The sequence below is a fragment of the Phyllobates terribilis genome, unplaced genomic scaffold, assembly GCF_046119375.1.
Source record: "Phyllobates terribilis strain yellow unplaced genomic scaffold, ASM4611937v1 Scaffold_5__5_contigs__length_657084704, whole genome shotgun sequence".
Classification (NCBI taxonomy): domain Eukaryota; kingdom Metazoa; phylum Chordata; class Amphibia; order Anura; family Dendrobatidae; genus Phyllobates; species Phyllobates terribilis.
In genome coordinates this window covers 622,309,073-622,323,650 of record NW_027362765.1, presented here as the reverse complement: position 1 = coordinate 622,323,650, position 14,578 = coordinate 622,309,073, and the positions used below count along the sequence as shown (strand labels likewise).

Genomic DNA, 14,578 nt, shown 5'->3' with positions numbered 1-14,578 from the left:
AGCCCGGTGATTCCATAATTTTTGCCAGGGGTTGTATAAATAAATAATAATAATACCCTAACTAATAGACCTGTGAATGCAGTCCGAGCAGAGCTCCTTCTGCCAGTCTACTGCTAGAGGGTTTTTGCATAACACATATTCCCTGTTCCGCTTCTTAGTAAAGGGAGAACTGGAAAGACACAAAGCGCAAAAATAGGGTCTTATCTGGGTAACAACATTGAGAGAATAACTTAAAAGTGCTCACCTGGTCGGGTTGTGTGCACACAACCACTAAAAACACTTAGGCTGCTGCAGACCTATGAGGGGATGAGAATGCAGGTGATGGAGAAACAAATGAGTTAAAGAAGTTGTACACTACTTTATATTAGCCGCCCAATGTATCCCCCCGGGGGGCCCTAAGACTTTTTGTAAATACCTTATCTTGCTGATAATGCCTGTGAGCGGCGTTATCGGTGGCCGCTCACAGGCATCACGTGACCCCGCGCTAACGTCACGACAAGTGAGGCGTGACTCAGCGCTGGAGTACCCGCGGTGGCTGCTGTGTTGTGGGCGGGGAGAGGCAGAGCGTGCAGTGGATGCCGGGTGTGACGCAGGGGGTAACCCCACCCACAGCCTGGCATCCACCTGGAACGCGGAAGACAAAGAGGTCACGTGATGTCTGTGAGCAGCCAGTGATAGCGCCGCTCACAGGCATTATCTGCAACATAAGGTATTTACAAAAAGTCTTAGGGGCCACAGGGGGATACATTGGGGGGGGGGGTAATATAAAGTAGTGTACAACCCCTTTAATTCTGCGCTGCCATCTAGAAAGTATGAAAGATGTCAATCCGAGTATAAGTGGTTTATTAGTCAACGCGTTTCGAAGTGTACAAATTCCTTCCTCAGGACAACCACAATAGCGATACATTCAGCAGAAGCCGGTATAAATGGAGACAACATTTGAAAAAAGGCGCGTAGAAGAAGGGATCAGGGGGATCATATGACAATGGAGTGACATTTCACCCCAGGTCAGCAGTTACAAATCACATGTTGCAGTTAGAACAAACATTAATCGTACAAACATAATAGTATAACACAAGTTAAGTGGTCCGTTTTCATCATGTGTCATCTCATATTAGATGTAACAAAAAGTGGGGATTAAAGAATGGATGGAATATCCAAAATAAAATAAAAATGCATAGATTCAAACTTTTCTTTCCAACTTTTCTTTGAATTAACCCATTTGGTTCTCCATTACCTGCTTTTCCGCTTCTTGGCGGTAACTTTCTTGGGTTCCTCCTGGGGATTTAAACACACATTAGGAGGCCCATTAGCAAAAATATGGTGACATTCATGAAGATCACTTACCCCTGCTGTCCACTGAGGATACCGGATTATAAGTCTGATTCGGGATAAACGACGCATCCCTTCTGGAGACCGCGAAGTCTTGAGAACCTCTGCTCCTGGCTGAGACGGCTGCTGCTCTTACCACTCGAGCGACTACCTCTTGACCGGCGAGCAGATGGTGGTGGTGGTGACTGCGGCGACACCTGCTGCTCTCTGCCTAGATCAGACATAGTGACTAGACTGTTAAGCAGGGCTCTGACCCCATATCACTCCTTTATATAGGGAGGAGGGTGGGGTCAGCGCCACCTCCGGATCCTCTGTGGTCTCCTTCCGGTTTCACCTCTCCCTGCCTCCAGCAGCCGCCGCCAGCATTTCCTCGTGCCGGCAGGTATTGCACAGAGTGCCGCCATCTTGTTTCCGGGCGCAGCCCCAGACGTCACCAAGGCACACCCTACCCAGTGTTCCCAGCACCGTAACGTTAGAAGCGTGTGACCGCTGAGCCCATTGCTCCGGAGCGGTCATGTGTACGGCAGGTGAAGGATGGTGCGGCGGTCTGCAGAAGTCCGGGAACTATTCACCGCCCGCACCCGCACATGCAGCAGGTCCCTGGGGAACCTGTGAACGGCGCATCCAGCACCTAAAGGCTGGCGCCACAGGCCCACAACCCGTTCTTCCAGTACCAGGCAGGCCTGGGCAAGTGATACATATTTCGCTGTTTTCTTCAACAAGGATTCCCATAAAGGACAGGAAACCAACTGAAGCAGGGGAGAGGTACCGCCCTTTTATTTCAGAAGGTTTCCTGTTCTTGGTGGATGGATCCGCTCTCAGCTGTGCTGTCATGGGTGAAGGGAAAACTACAGCTTTTACTCTACCCCCCATGGTTCGTAGAGCCATCTAGACTATATTTTGCTCCAACATAATGCTCTACCTTGCATCACATCAACTAGTATCGGAAACATTCTCTGGCCTGATCATGCACCAGTGTTTTGTGCTTTAAAAATTCCTTCTCTTCCTGCCTTGACTGACATGTAAAATGCCTCCTGCGTCATCCACATAGCTGAGCAAAATCTCGCACCTGCGCAGAGAAATCGCCAGCTCGCGCCTGCGCACTATGCTCTGCCCTACTGCGGGCAAAGCCGAAAACATAAGTGCGCACAGTAGGTAAAAGCATTTCATTGCGCAGGCAGGAGATTTCACCCAGCTATGTGAATGACGCAGGCGTACATCCACGTCAATGAAGGAAGGAGGACGGCGAGCGGCAGCCTGGAGGAGGGATAAAGAGCCCAGAAAGGACGCCTATCGGACCGGGCCGACAGGATTAACATACAGCGGGGGAAAACTTCAAAAAGTTTTTGGGAGGTATACAGGGGGAGTCAGGTATAACCATTTATGGAATGCAGTATAGGCACTGATTAAGATGATAGTGTTAGTTGACAAATGACAAAACTGGTAACAAGTTCCCTTTAAAACACTGGACATCATTAGTTATACCTCCATACACAAAAACCCTCTTATGTTCCTGTTATTAGATGCTGAGAAAGCTTTCAACAGGATCTCCTAGCCCTCCCTCTACCAAACTCTAGATTATATTGGCCTGGGTGCAACACTAAAATCCAAAATAAACTCTCTCTATCAATCCCTCTTAGCTAGACACGGCATGCTATCAGATCCCTTTCAAATTAATAATGGCACTTGGCAAGGTTGCCAATTATCACCTCTTCTACATGTGCTGGTTATGGAAAACCTTATGGGTGCCATACGTGCCAACTCCAAGGCATCAAGATTAAGGGACAAGAATACAAATGCTGTGCATTTGCTGTTGATCTTTTGATCTATATTTCAAATCCACATGTGTCCCTCCCCTCAATGATGTTAGAGTTGTCATGCTGTGGGAAATGGTCTAATTTTAAAATAAACACGGATAAATCTGAAGCCTTAAACATTTCAGTAGCAAAAACCATAACAGAAACCTTGAAACAATTTTCTTTTTAGACGTCCCTCACTATCTGCAAATTGTCTCTTCAGAGAGGAAGAGGACTAGAACTCTAGTGCCACCTATTAGAAGTAGCAATCACAAAAGTCAATATCGACTCTAACGAGCCTTATCACAAGACTTAGGATAAAAGCCAGAACCAGAATCTCAATTTGCAGACACTGTGTTTCGGGATACCGCCTATCTGGACATTCAAATCCCTTAGGACCTCTTAAGATTGTTTTCTCTTAAAGGGGTATTCCCCTCTCCAAGATATTATCCCAATATGTAGTAGGTGTAATAATAATATTAGCAAATACATCCAATTAGAAAAGTAGTATAGCTTTTTTGATTCGCTATGTCTCTCTCCTCATGTGCAGGACCTCAGGTATCCATTGTTATGACGACTAGCAACTAGCTAACCAATTGTCACTATATCAGTGGTTGTAACCATGGATAGTAAGGTCCTGCAATGCCTGCACATGAAGGTAAGAGATATAGAGAATCAGAAAAACTATACTACTTTTCTAAGTGGAGGTATTTGCTAATACTATTATTATAACACCTACTACAGATTGGGATATGATCTTGAAGATTGGAATATCCCTGTAACTTTCAGTTGTTTTTGTCCAAGTTAGAGGAAGATCTCAGCTCATGGAATAGAAGTGAATACTCCGGGTTTGGAAAAATTAACATTCTGAAAATGACAGTGTTACCTGGATTGCTATATTTACGGCAAATCATCCTACTATTTATTCCATCCTCTTTCTGGAACAAAATTCAAAATCCAAGATACTTGATCTACACTGTTCCCACGCCAAATTATGTGTCAAAATAGCACACAATATCTGCCCTCTATCTATACCCACCTTACCATGGTCACGGCCCCTCTTGTTGCATACGAAACATATCTCTATGTCATTTAGTATTAATCACACACTGAAAATGCTTTCTACACCAGGTTCCAAGAATTTTGATTGACAGTCAAGGACTCTTGTCCCCTGAAACAGACAACCCCGAGTTCCTAACAGGCTCCTCAACTAAATCCTTCTTCGGTCGCTCAAAAAAGTCCCCCCTACATCTTCATTATGTTGCTCCACAGGGAAATCTGTTGCCTCTTTCTTCCATCTTGCATGATCAAAACCCCACCATCCGCCAAATATTCGAATATATTCAACTGCAACATTTTTATCTGTCACTGCCCAACCAATCTAAACATGCCTGCCCCTTATTCCTTTTTAAAAAACTTTGCACTCTCCGAACCCTGCTTATGCCGTATCAGTCATTTATAAGCAATTACTTGCTCCTGACTACAAAAAAAATTCAAAGAATAACAATGAGACAGATGTTTTCACCTCTCCCATAAATCTCAAATAGCCTCCAAGGCTCAAAAAACATGCTATAAAATGGTTTCTAGATGGTACTGTGCTCCCTCGGTCTTGTATAGGTGGTTCCCGGAAGTTTCAAGCCTCTGTTTGAGATGCATGTCAGGGGAGGGCACAATATCGCACATTTGATGGTCCTGTGCTGCTTGAGGGCTTTCTGAGAGGGGTCATCAAGGAGATTTGGGGGGAGTAGCTATTCCCAAATGACCAGAAGCAATTCTGTTATTTATGTTTCCAATACCTGAACGAAATTTATAAAAAAAAAAAAAAAAAAAAAAAATTTGTTCCTGAGACATTTGCTCCAAGCTGCAAAAAACAATAATCCCTTGTCACTGGAAATCTTTGGATTCCCTAACCTTAGATGAATGGTTTGCAGACATAGCTTTGGTTCAGCGTATGGAGATGTTGATAACCCAAACACAAGAGAAGGTTCTAAATGCTAGCAAATGGTTCGATTGGGACTCCTTCCTTTCCTCACCTTTATGTAATACTATTTTGGGATGATTTACTCTCAAGCCTCCTTTGCATTCACCTTCATCAATCTCCATAAGGCTGTGTGCCCACGATGCGTTTTTTAAGGGTTTCCACAGCAGCAATTCCGCTGCAGAATCGCTTAAAAAACGCTTGGTAGAAGGTCGGCCATGTTCCCCAATGATAATCCGCATGTGCTGTGCACATGCTGCGGAAATTACCGCTGCAGATTATCATTGCAGAAAAAAACGCAGCACTACCAATTATTTTGCGGAAGCGCTGCGTTTTTGCTACCAACGCTTGGATTCCGCATCACTGCATGTGCACATGCAGAATCCTTGTGTTTCAATGTGCGGATGGTACCCGGGTCGGGAGGAGAGGAGACTCTCCTCTGGACCCGGGTACCATAGAACCTGTGAAAACAAAGAATAAACTAAAAAATAAATATTATATTTACCTTCTGATGGCCCCCGGTGTGCTTGTCTTCGCTTGCCGGCAGATCGCGGTGGACTGAAGGACCTGCGCTGACGTCATTTAATCATGTGAGGGGTCACACGACCGCTGACGTCGGCAGGTCCTTCAGTGTACCGCGAGCTGCCGGTAAGCTGAGACGCATCGAATCAAGACTCCGGGACCATCGGAAGGTAAGTATAGATTTATTTTTTTATTTTTTAACATTCTTTACGGTCACACTATATAAATCCATGCCGGTTGCATGGATTTATATAGTGTGACCAAGTTGTCAAGCACTTTCCAAGTGATGCTAAAATTGCTTGGAAAAGCGCTTGTCAACCCGCATGCGGAAATGCATGTGAAGAACGCTTCACATCAGAAAGTCCCTGGCAGGAAAAAAGCATGTACAATCCGCATGTACAATCCGCATGAATTTTTTCTGCCAGGGAGATGCAGAAACGGTCAGGAAAAAATCCGGAGCATTTCTGCATCATGGGCACATAGCCTTACTCTGCTCCCATCACCACTTTTCTAGCACTTCTCCCTGCTATCAACATAATTTGTCTCTACGCCCTTTTCAGATCTGTTCCTGATCCCCATGTTTACTAATTTTATCTACATCATTGTATCCCTGCATTATCCCCCTTTCTGCTCTGTCTCTGCCCCCTCTTTCTTTGACTAATCTTCTCTCCTAATGTTTGTCCTCATCAATCTATTTCTCTGCATTTTAAGTGGATCTCTCTACTCCAGCTAATTATAGATCTTAGTTGTTAGCTTACTCTGCAGGTTTTCTCTACAGCTTGTGAATGAGAGCTTATACAATCTCACCCACCACACCAATATTGTGACACGTGGCAGAATTTTCTGTCCAGAATATCCAAATGGAAAATGTGTTGCAAATACGTTCCATATAAACCTACTCTAAAGTATTGGTAAGACGCCTCACTCGGCCGCTTCCGGAAGTAGACTCAGGAACCGTGTTTTCTCTGCAGGCTTTATTATGTGGCATAAAGCCCTGCAGCTCCAGCAAAAATAAACACGGCCTTACTGGCAAAACAAAAGATAAACGATAGCACAGTTCATAGCAGTGTGGGGTTCGCCCACAAAAGGTTGTAGTCGCAGTTTTCAGCTTCTCTCAGAGCTGTGGTCTTCCAGTCTGGAGTCCTTGCCTCTCCAAACTCAACTACAGAAAAAAAAATAGTGACTGAGAATTTAAACCTTGCTCAGCCATACCCTAAGGGGAGGTAATGTGAATGGCTTCCCACCCTCTTTTCCATTTACATAAAACCATACACCCTTTAGTGAGTTAACCCCCAGCATATAACATGCTGGCAGAAATTTTGCAGGTTTCAGTTCACACAGGCTAACAACCTGAGTGACACATACCTCCTCTCGTATATCACACCAGTGACTCTGTCACATAATATAAAAGGTTCACAGTATAAAGCATGATCACTTACCTAGTGGCACAGTGACCACAACGTGATCTGCCATAAAGCTGTCTCCATCTTCACACTGCACCTTCACTGGATACACATGCGAGTTGTCACCATGAAAAGATCCATTCCAGTGAATGCTCTTCACTGCTTTCTCCAATATCACAGTGTCATTTGGAAGGGGTGACTTAATCTGGTTCACAAGGCTTTCATAACCTCTAAAAAAGACAGCTATAAATACTTTTTTCAAAATACTACAAAGATTTTATTGTAAGCAACAAAGAAGGATTTAGTCAGTAGTTAATACAAGGCAAACTGTCCCAGAATATTTTTAACCATACTCACTTAGGAAATGTGCAGTCAAGTCCGGGAAGCATTGTATATTCCCCAAAAGGGCAAAGTGCCACATGGTCCATACTATGGGTTCCACTTACACAGCATTCCATATTGAGCAACCCCTTCAAGTAAGCCATATACATCTCGAGCAGATCTTTATCCCACTCATTTGAGCTATTAACAATCTTCTGGCGGATAAAATGTCCTACACTAGCTTCAGGATCGCAATCGCCACTGGTAAAATTACGGGCTTGCTCCAGCCAATTGTAAAACAACTCTGTAATAGTGGTCAAATTTTCTGGGTTGATTGTTTTTCCAGAACTACTGAAAACAATTGAGATGTCAGGGGGATGGCCATGAATGTTAATTTTTTGATTCTCTTCAAGCAAAGCATCTGGGCTTAAAAGACCAAACTGAGATGCCAGTTGGAAGACTGGATTGCGTGCAGATGGTCCATGAATCCATTGTGCCCCAACCTCAATCAGACCTTTTCCTATAAAAGAAAAATACAATGTCGTTAGACAGCTGATTATTTTCCAATTGCATCTGCATAATGTCATATTAGAAGTTTTGATTGGTGAGTGTTCAGGAGCTGGGACCACTATCAATTCTAGAAAGAAGAGGCAGGAACGCTCAGACAAGTACTGTGACTGGCATTTTCCAGCTCTCATGAGTGAGGCCAGTGTTCTACTGGCCATTGATTTTCTATGAACTTGAACAATGATTTACTCTCCAAGGTGAGATCAACTGCTTCTGCCTCTTCATTCCAATGATCAGTGGTAGTCTCAGTATCCAGAGCCCACTATTCAAAGCTTTTATTAATGTCACTGTCATTTCAGTAGTTTCTTGAAAAAGCATGCAAGTTGGGGATTTTAGGTACGATTGTTCATTTGCCTTTTTTTGTTTTGTAGTATTCATTGCACTTTTTAGTGCCAAATTTTTTAAAATGGTGCACACAGGTTCAAGAATTTTGAGCAAAATAAAAAAAATGATCTTTACTACTGTCTTTACCTTTATTTTTGCGCCTTTTAAAAGCAAAAAGGCACATGATCCTTTAAAATGTTGCATTCAATTTAACATTTGCACAAACATTTCTAACATACAAAAAAGAAACAATCCAGGGGGAAACTGGAGAACATTTGGAAATAATGAATTGCCCCCAAACATCTGGATTACAAACAACACTCCCACAATAGTGAACAGAGGAAAAAGCAGATGAATAAGTAGAAAATCGACTTCAAAATAGGAGTAACTTAACAGAAGAATTTGGCACAAAACAGAACACAGGAGATTATAGACAAGGAGTAGGCGCAAATGCAATATTGTATCGGCCTGCTATTAACAGTAACTACACCTATTTTTTTATATATCAACATTATAATTGAAGATTTGAAGATTTGTAATAGATTTTACTAGAGAAAAATGTCTCTTTCCCCACCTAGCAGCCCTTTTTTTGTCTTCTGCACCTGGATCATTGGCTCCTCCACTCCTGTCATACAGTCTCTGCCACCGAGTCCTAGTTGTGGTCAGTGTGGTGCTGACCAGAAACAACTAATCACAAACCTGTGCGATCAGCTGTGTCTGTGACACTAGAAGAACACTGCTGTAGAGGAGGAGGGATGTTTCTCCTCTGTTTGTAAGCTGTCCTGTACATCTTCATGACGGGTTCAATGAAAGTACTTATTTAGCCAGCCACTGAAAAGGGGGCAGAGCTTAATGAGCGATGGGTGGAGCCTGATAAGCAGCAAGACTTAACTGGCAGCAGGGTCGGTTTGGCGATCCCGTGATCCTGATACTATACAAGATATGATGTATATACCCGATCTGCAAAATAACGCAGTTAACTATTACACCATGACTAAGGGCGAAAGTTAAAAGATTATCAATCAGCTCCATGTAAAACCATTGGCTTTCAATTAATGGCCTGTTTAAAAAGGTTGACCACACTTTCCATGTGTATAGAACTGATCATTCTTTGTGCTAGAATACCCCTGTAAATCAAAATACATAAGCCGCACAACATAACCTCTGCATAACTGAATCAAGAAGCAGCATTCAGATCAGGAATATATTTTTAGAACATGAGAAAACGACCACTTGAAAACCATACAATAATGCTGGTGTATAAAAGTCCAGTCTATGGCATGAAATCCAATACATGGAAGTCAGCACAAGGACCATGGAATGGCAGACCATTCGGTAGAGATACATGCAAAACAGCAGGGAGAACAAACCGAAAAAAAAGGTCCAAAGGAAAAAGTACATTGAAGAAAATAATCAAAGTTGGTAATTCATAAAAAACCTTTATTAAACAGTAGGTAAAAAGTGGTTCTACATACAAGGAAGAAAAAGATGCGCGCACAGAATAAATCGTACAATCCAATATAGATTAGAACATGTTAGTGTTACACAGGTAAACAAACATTCATTAGACAATTATGTCATGTGTAGAAAATATCCCACACCTCCCATATCATCATGGTCTAATAGCCTATGCACACAGGGGTAAACCAAAAGTAAAAAAGAACACCCTGGCTACCAGACACACTAATACCGGATGATTCCCCCAAAAAAGGGGTGGGAGGGGGAGCACCAACAGAGAAACAAAAATTCTGAAAGGTGGGTAGAGGGGTAACTATGATATGCTTCTCCCACCAATAACAGCATATGGACCAATGATGTCACATGTATCAAACCATTATAGTGGTAAATTATGCATCAAAAAGATACGACCCTTATACTATATATGTCCCAAGGGTGCAAATAATGAGGTTGACAAATGAATGCCAGATGATACCTGTAGATATGCAGTTAGTTACCTGTGTGATGAACAACTGCACAACACACACACTGATGCGCGTTTCAAACCGCTGTCCTTCGTCAGGAATGTTTTAGAACATGGTGCATTAAGGCATGATGCTAAATACCATCCCGAAAGAGGAAACAAGTTACACCCATCGATATGATCAGAAAGAGATAATCGGTTTCATTACCTCAAAAACACGAGCTATACTGTATATACAAAGTACAGGCTCTCTCACCACAAGGTCCAACAGAAATGATGGAATTCATTCAATAATCTCCCCAGAAAGAAGGATTTTCAAGGGGTGGTCCAATACCATGGTTGCCAACTTGACTTTTTATTTTTCTGCACAGCTTACGAAAAAAAATCACAGGCAGATAATATTTTTTTACAGACACATTGTAAAACCATGATAAATCATTATGATTATAAGTGATTCATGTTTACAACCCAAAATTCTGATATGAAGACATCAGCTGCATTCAAGGTAAACTGCAAAATGATGATAATTACAGTCAATATAATCTGTAGAAGTTTCTATATCTTCAAAAAAAATCATGGACATCTTACATTTTTTTATGAACACAAAAAAATGCCTTATTTATACGGACTCTCTTGGAATTTCTGAACAGTTGGCAACCCTGTCCAATACCTAAAATGTCCTTTCTAACTATCTTTACATCCTAACCACTTTTGTAATTAGCTTTATTATGAAGTATGTCAGGGACGCACAGAGGGACGACACTGGGGAGATCACACAATACCTTGCCGCTGCCATCAGTTTGTTAGGAATCCACAGGATTGTTCAGGGATTCGCGAGCACACGATCCCGACTACTCACTGCGTAGCTATCGGCAAGCAGGCAGAAAGCGTATGGCATTACACCTCCGAATTCCCACGCATGGAATATGTGTATATGCCCTGTAAGGTTACTGCCAGCTTTACGATAGCCCAAATATGATTATTCTCTGCCAGCACCGGCCGAGTTTGAACTATAATACAGGCCTGACTGGACGCCTGCTTTTTGGTAGCGTATATACATCATGTGGGCTCGGGCTCCACCCTTCATGTTTTTATTAAAATATCTAACTTCCACGATAACTTCTTGCTGGTTGCTCTCAGAAGCTTGCAAGAGACGCCATATTTTCTGTCAAGGCGTAGTTGTGGTCTGCTATTTCGTTACTTCTGCACCAAAACCCCCCCGGAGGGGCTTACAGTGAAGGGAAAATATCCATATTGTTCCTTAGCTGACCCTGTCACTAAAAATATGGGTCCTATTATCAGAATTCTGGAATTTTCAATATTTCGTGTCGGTGCCCAAAAGTCTGGAGACTTCGATTAGATCCCTTTGAGGCCTAAACGAGCCATTTCCTCTTTCCTTCAATTTCTGGCAGGAGCGAAGAGGGACTGCATTCGTATGTTAATTGGATTTGTAGCACCTTTTTGTGTTAAAATTTGTCTACTTAGCCACTTTTCCTGTGTGCTGAGATTTGCATACAGGCAGCTGCGTGGAGTGTCAGTTCCTCTCCTCTGCCAAATGGTAGATAAGGGAGGAGAGAATGAAGAGGGGTCTGCGGGAGAGAATTCTTAACATCTTCTTTTACAGTAAAAATAATCTGTAGAAGTTTCTACATCTTCAAAAAAATCATGGACACCTTACATGGGCGTGGGGAGGGGATAAAGGGCACACGCGATTGCCCAGCAGCAGCAGGAGCCATGCTGCGGCTACGCTGTGTGTCAGCTATTAAGGAGCATGAAGTCACTGCTCCCCGCGCACACAGTCCCGGCGTGGGGAGCAGTAACTTCCGGCAGCTGATCTCTCCTTGTGAGCCGCACATGGCAATGGGCATACAGGACGCAGCGCTGGAGAGAGAAGAAAGGTGAGAAGTAGTGTTAATTTTTTTTATGTGCAGCGTGATGGGGATTAGGACGACCATGCATACCATGATAAGGATGAGGGGGCCATGCATACCAGGATAAGGATGAGGGGGCCATACCAGGATAAGGATGAGGGGGCCATACATACCAGGATAAGGATGAGGGGCCATATATACCATGATAAGGATGAGGGGGCCATACATACCAGGATAAGGATGAGGGGGCCATACATACCAGGATAAGGATGAGGGGGCCATACATACCAGGATAAGGATGAGGAGGCCAAACATACCAGGATAAGGATGAGGAGGCCAAACATACCAGGATAAGGATGAGGAGGCCAAACATACCAGGATAAGGATGAGGGGGCCATACATACCAGGATAAGGATGAGGGAGCCATACATACCAGGATAAGGATGAGGGGGCCATACATACCAGGATAAGGATGAGGGGGCCATACATACCAGGATAAGGATGAGGGGGCCATACATACCAGGATAAGGATGAGGGGGCCATACATACCAGGATAAGGATGAGGGGGCCATACATACCAGGATAAGGATGAGGTGGCCAAACATACCAGGATAAAGATGAGGGGGCCAAACATACCAGGATAAAGATGAGGGGGCCAAACATACCAGGATAAAGATGAGGGTGATCATACATACCAACATACGGATGAGGGGGCCATGCACACCAGGATAAGGATGAGGGGGCCATGTATACCAGATAAGGATGAGGGATCTCATGCATACTAGGATAAGGATGAGGGATGCCATGCATACCAGGATAGGGATGAGGGATGCCATGCATACCAGGATAGGGATTGCTGTGCCATGCATACCAGGATAGGGATGAGGGGTGCCATGCATACCAGGATGGGGATTGCTGTGCCATGCATACCAGGATAAGGATGAGGGGTGCCATGCATACCAGGATGGAGGGGTGCCATGCATACCAGGATAGGGATGGGGGCCACATTTAATAGGAAGGGGGGCATATATACCAGGATGGGGGATATTATCAGAATTGGGGGACATTACCCCTATACCAGTGTCAGCAGTAGACCCCCTCCTCTTTAACAGTGCATCGTGACCACAATTTTTTGCTTACATTTTTTTCCTCCTCTAAAACCTAGGTGCGTCTTACAGTCCGAAAAATACGGTACATAGCAAACAACAAGCAGAATAATTTGAACAAAAACAAGTCACTGACCGGTACAGGAGGAGAGAGGACCCTGCCCATAAGGGTTCACAATCTACAAGGGATGGGTGAGGATACAGTAGGTGAGGATACACCTGGTCGTGCAGTGGTATGATGGAGCGAGGGTTACTGCATGTTGTAGGCTTGTCGGAAGAGGTGGGTCTTCAGGTTCCTTTTGAAGATTTACACGGTAGGCGAGAGTCTGATGTGTTGGGGCAGAGCGTTCCAGAGTAGGGGGGATGCACGGGAGAAATCTTGTATGCGATTGTGGGAAGAGGAAATAAGAGGGGAGTAGAGAAGGATGTCTTGTGAGGATCGGAGGTTGCATGAATGTAAGTACCAGGAGACTAGGTCACAGATGTATGGAGGAGCCTGGTTGTGGATGGCTTTGTATGCCAAGGTTAGGGTCTTGAACTTGAGTCTCTGGGCGATGGGGAGCCAATGCAGGGATTGACAGAGGGAAGAGGCTGGGGAATAGTGGGGGGACAGGTGGATTAGTCGGGCAACAGAGTTTAGGATAGATTGAGGGGTGCGAGGGTGTTAGAAGGGAAGACACAGCGCAGCAGGTTGCAGTAGTCGAGACGAGAGATGATGAGGGCGTACACCAGTGTTTTTGCAGATTCATGGTTGAGGAATGTGAGGCCTTGACGGACAGCGTACAATGGCATGTGGCATAATTTAAAAAAAAAACTTCCCCTGAAAACACCACTAAGGCAAATGATTAAGGGTTGGTGACAGCAGAGCCCTTTGTAGAAGCAATGTATTGTGTGTCAAGTCCAGATGGGATTTCCTTATATTGACTATTGTTATGCACACGCCCGGGCTAAGCGGCGTGTGCGTGTGATTGGTAGTGATTCCACTGGACCGTGCCGGAGAGTGAATGCCTGGAGGGGCGTAACTAGGTATTCACCCGATCCGACCAGGGTCGCACGACGGCATACGACGCCAGTGCACCAAGGAGGAACCGAGCAGAGGGACCAGGTGCTACTCCAGGACAGACCCCGGACACGGCTGTTGACCCACACAGGGGAATACAGGAACAGACTGGTAGGCTGGCACACAGACTGGTGGGTATAGGCAGGCACGACTGGTATGCAGGCAGGCGGGTAAGCAGGCAGGGGGGTACAGGCAAGCACAGCTAGAGTGCAGACAGGGAGGCACTAGCAGGTAGGAACACAGGCGGGATAGGACCCAGTACACACTGGGACTCAGGAACATTACAGGCAGAGGGGTACAGGCAGGGCAGGACAGGACTGCCGGAGCAGCGGGCAGAAGCAGGGCAGGACAGGACTGCCGGAGCAGCGGGCAGAAGC

General features: G+C 44.5%; 1 protein-coding gene across 1 annotated transcript in view; it reads right to left on the bottom strand.

The window, feature by feature from the left end:
* PAOX (polyamine oxidase) overlaps nt 1-14,578 on the bottom strand; it is a 131,421-nt gene that overhangs the window by 96,407 nt on the left and 20,436 nt on the right. Inside the window, exons 2-3 of the mRNA XM_073686119.1 lie at nt 7,389-7,872; nt 7,068-7,261 (exon numbers count right to left, since the gene is read on the bottom strand). Coding sequence (XP_073542220.1) covers nt 7,068-7,261; nt 7,389-7,872 — 678 coding nt within the window. The remainder of the gene's footprint in view (nt 1-7,067; nt 7,262-7,388; nt 7,873-14,578) is intronic.